Source organism: Myotis brandtii, unplaced genomic scaffold (genome assembly GCF_000412655.1).
Source record: "Myotis brandtii unplaced genomic scaffold, ASM41265v1 scaffold1466, whole genome shotgun sequence".
Taxonomy (NCBI): domain Eukaryota; kingdom Metazoa; phylum Chordata; class Mammalia; order Chiroptera; family Vespertilionidae; genus Myotis; species Myotis brandtii.
Window position 1 is genome coordinate 247,680 of NW_005355270.1, and position 4,032 is coordinate 251,711.

The following is a 4,032-nucleotide window of genomic DNA, read 5'->3' on the forward strand; positions in this document are numbered from 1 at the left end:
AGCCCCCAGGCAGAGTGCCTGTGTGTGCCGGCACCTTGCACAGGCCCCTCAGAGGCAGAGAGGAGAGCAGGGGACTCAAGGCCCAGGAAGGAGATGGAGGGAGGACGGGGGGGGGGCAGGCAGAGTGGGGCACCTGGCACCCCTCCTCCTCTGGGGCCCCCACAGCTCACTGTCTTCTCTGCACCCCCGCCCCGGTTTTCTCTGCTTACCTTGCAGAGTCTCTTGTCCAACAAACCCCGAGGCTTCTGCCAAGTAGTAACGCCTGCACATTAATGAGCAGCCAGCACATGGGGGGTGGGGGGTGGGGCTCTGCTCACACTGCCAGACCCCCAGGGTGCCAGTGAGTGCACGGGACCCAGTCCCTGCTTTCAGTGGGGAGGGGGGGGGGGTTGCAGCAGACAGGCCGGGGCGTGTGCAGGGTGCACCCCCAGGTCAGGAAAGGTCTGCCACTAGCCCTGGGGGGCTGAGGGGGGTGCGGATGCAGGACAAGCAGGGACCGTGTGAGCCTTGGGGGCACTGGGATCAGCTGCAGCCATGGGTGGGGACAGGGTTGAGCGGGACTAGAGCCCTCTGGCCTTGGTGCTGGGCGGGGGGAGGGCAATGCCGATGCCCTGGGAGGTGGAGGGGGCAGATGCATGGGTGCTGCTCAGCTAACTTTGACCTCAGAGAAAGAGTGACAGGTGGCACCAGGGTCTGGGGTGCAGGCGTGGGCACCGCCGGGACTTGGTTGGGGGCTTGAACTAGGGGGGTCCTCTGAGCATCGAGTGAGGTCAAGCTGACCCCACCCCTGCTGGGGTCACCCAGGTGGACACAGGAAAAGGAAGGGGCGTGAGGAAGGGTCTCAGGGAGGAGGGCCAAGGCCTCCGGGGCCTGTGGTGGACGCCACCCTCACCTGCAGCGTCAGGGGAGGAAGCCGAGGCCAGGTGGCTTGAGTGAGCACGACCCGGCCAGGCCTGCAATGTCCCTCAGCCCAGCACCCACTCTGCGCTGGGACCTGGCTCCCGGGTGCCCCAGGGACCTCGCCACGTGCCTCCTGCTCCATTCCCTGTGGGCCCCCATCTGGGGAGGCCTTTGGGGGCCCTGTGAGACCCCACAGAGAACCAAGGCCAGCAAAGGGCAGGGCCCATGTTACAGCTAGAGACACGGAGTCCAGGCAGAGGGAGGATGGTGCCTGCCTCACATCTGGGGCACATGGCCCGGCTCCCAGCTCCCAGCCCCAGCCCCAGCCCACGGAGGCCACTTACCCGTCAATGACAGGTGTGGTCTGCATAATTCTCTTTGCCTGGTCCAGAAACTGGTCAGCGGCGCAGACGGCCACCAGGGGCCAGAGCCACCAGCAGGTCCACATGACGCAGTCCCCAGGTTCCTGGTCCCGCAGCTGCTCTGGCCTGGCTGCCTTGTGCCCGGGGACGAGCTGAGGCTGGAAGACAGTGCAGAGGCCTTTGGTCAGGCAGTGGTTGCCAGGAGGGGCCGCGTTATCAGCAATCAGCACATTCCTGGCCAGGGTGGGTAGGTGGCTGGGCGTTGCTGTCTGGACCAGGCTGAGGGGTAGTAAGAGGCTGCTGACCCCTGGGGAGGGACGGGGATCCAGACGGAAGGACGCAGCTCAGAGGCGATCGGCTCAGGGCTGCGCTGCTATTGCCTCCTGCACCAGGACGGGGAGCCCGTCACAGGTCTACAAACAAGAGCGAAAAGGCACTTGAACTTTGCTCCCACCACACCCACCAGTGCCAGGGTCTGCACCCCAACTCCTGGCCTGCAGCTGCTGGCCTCCCAGGCTCCAGGCACGTGGGCTGGACTTCGGGGCGTGAGCCGGAAACCCAGACTGTCAGTGGTTCCTCCGGAAGCTGCACCCAAAACCCAGGGCCCAGGATGATGGCCTGTTCTCGAACCACAGACGTGGCGTTGGCTCAGCCGGCCCTGCTCTGCAGCTCAGGGGACGCTGGGCTGCACGCGGGTGACAGAGCGAGGCACTGGCCTGAGGCACAGCTGCCAGCTGGGGGCACCAGAAACCTCAGTCATCATGACGAGTAGTATTTCTTTAAAGTATATTTTTTTATTGATTTCAGAGAGGAAGGGAGAGGGGGAGAGAGAGAGAGAGAGAGAGAGAGAGGAGAAACATCAATGATGAGAGAGAATCATGGACCAGCTGCCTCCTGCACGCCCCCCACTGGGGATCGAACCCACAACCCAGGCCTGTGCCCTGACTGGGGCGTGCACTGCGATCTCTTGGTTCCTAGGTCGACGCTCAGCCCTGAGCCACACGGCCGGCTGTAGGTTTTCTGTTCACTCTGAGTTGTCGGTCGCCTTTGTGTTTGGAGCTCTGTGCTTTAACTTGCAGTTTCCGGGTGATTTCAGACCTGGAGACTTCCTCCCTTTCTGTTCTTGTGCTTCTTTTGTTGGAGCTGGTGCTCCAACCCTCCCCTGGCCACGGCCGCGTGGGCAGCGGGTGTCTGTGAGGTCGGGCCTCTGCAGGTCTCAGACGCACTTCTGGGCGCAGTCGTCCCCTCAGAGCCCGAAAGCTCCGCTTCTGTGCACGGGGTGTGGTGGGCACGCAGCCCAGTGCCGCCCAAGTTCCACTTTGCTCATCCTTGGGGCTGCGCTCCTCCCAGACAGGCCTGAGCTCCGGGCTGTGTCCATGCCGCCGGCTCAGCATTCGGTTCCCAGCCCGAGGCCCGGCCTTTCTCCAGAGAAGCATGGCGTCCCGGTCCTCGCTGCCTCTCGCTCGGAGACCCGCCCTCCCGAGTTGGCTCCCGTGTTTTCTCTCCTGTTTTAGCTTCTCTTCTGCGTTTGTTCTGTTCCCGGCTCATTCACTTAGTAGCTCCTTCTGGGAATTCTATAGTCAACGCCCGCCCGAGAGCGGTTTTGCGTGCGCTCCGGTGGCTGTGGTGTGTTCCTGCGGCTCCGCTGGTGATGGGAACGCCACTGGGCTTCAGAGGGTTTGTCCTCTGCGGGCTGGACTCTCTCTCCTCCTTTGTTTGTTTGTTGTGACCTGCGGTTTCCTTTGCAGCCTCTCCTCGCGCGTCTGGGCGGTCACTCCCCTCCCCACTCGGCGTCAGGGTCAGGAACGCGGCAGCCGCAGCCTCGGGGGAGCTGGCGGAGCTGTGCATGCCGGCTCAAGCTCCGTGCAAATGGGCGAGCCGCCCGCCTTCGAGGGGCCGGTGCCAGAGCTGGACTCCCGAGCTTCTGTTTCTGATTCTGATTCCTGCCCCGCGGTCACCTGCCACCTGGAGTGAGGCTCCGGGGGGAGCGGGCCTGGCCCCTACGGGCTCGCCTGACGGCCAGCTTCGACCTCCTCTCGGGAGGCGGTGGCCCGAGGGACAGCTGTCCTCCACCTGGGCCTGCCTCCTGGAACCCCCCCTGGGAACCTGGATTAGCTAGTTTCTTGTTCGCTTGTTTGTTTTTAATCCTCACCCGAGGGTATTTTTCCATTGATTTTTAGAGGGAGTGGGAGAGAGAGGGAAAGACAGAGAGAAGCATCCATGTGAGAGAGACACGTCGATGGGTTGCCTCCTGGGGCGCCCCTACCAGGGCCCCAGCTGGGGAGGAGCCTGCAACTGCGGTACGTGCACGTGACTGGAATCGAACCCGGGACCCTTTGTTCCGCAGGCCGAAGCTCTACCCCCTGAGCCGAACAGGCCAGGGCTGGCTTAGCCGGTCTTGCCAGCAGCCCCCACGTGGCCCCAGCCAGACCTGAGCCTTCAGGTGGCCCCAGCCTGCCTCCCGCTTTCCCAGCTGAGGCCCAGACCCCCATGAATGTGCAGCTCAGGGGCTGGTGGTTTCCCCACGTCCTCCTGGTGGTCCGGCCCTGACCACTCTCCCCGGTGGCCGCACAGCCTGGCTGCCCTGTAACCCGGCACAGTGGCGGGTCCTCCGTTAGGGACACCCCGAGAGGAGGTGGCTCCAGCCTTATCTCGCTGCCTCCCCCACCCCAGAAGCCACCCTCTTACCCCTTGACCTGGCACCGGTGACCCCTGCTCCAGCCGCCCTCCATCCATCGCCGGAGAACCCCAGAACCCAGCCTGCGGGCCC

At 64.1% G+C, this 4,032-nt stretch overlaps 1 protein-coding gene across 3 annotated transcripts in view; it reads right to left on the reverse strand.

Moving 5' to 3' along the window:
- DPEP1 (dipeptidase 1 (renal)) overlaps positions 1 to 4,032 on the reverse strand; it is an 8,624-nt gene that overhangs the window by 4,411 nt on the left and 181 nt on the right. The window contains exons 1-2 of one of the 3 annotated variants that reach the window (XM_005861257.2): positions 1,726 to 1,740; positions 1,245 to 1,420 (exon numbers count right to left, since the gene is read on the reverse strand). In XM_005861257.2, coding sequence (XP_005861319.1) covers positions 1,245 to 1,348 — 104 coding nt within the window. In that variant the 5' untranslated portion in view covers positions 1,349 to 1,420; positions 1,726 to 1,740. Of the gene's footprint in view, positions 1 to 1,244; positions 1,422 to 1,567; positions 1,689 to 1,725; positions 1,741 to 4,032 lie in introns of those variants that run through there. The other 2 variants (XM_005861256.2, XM_014535612.1) reach the window with 2 other exon arrangements.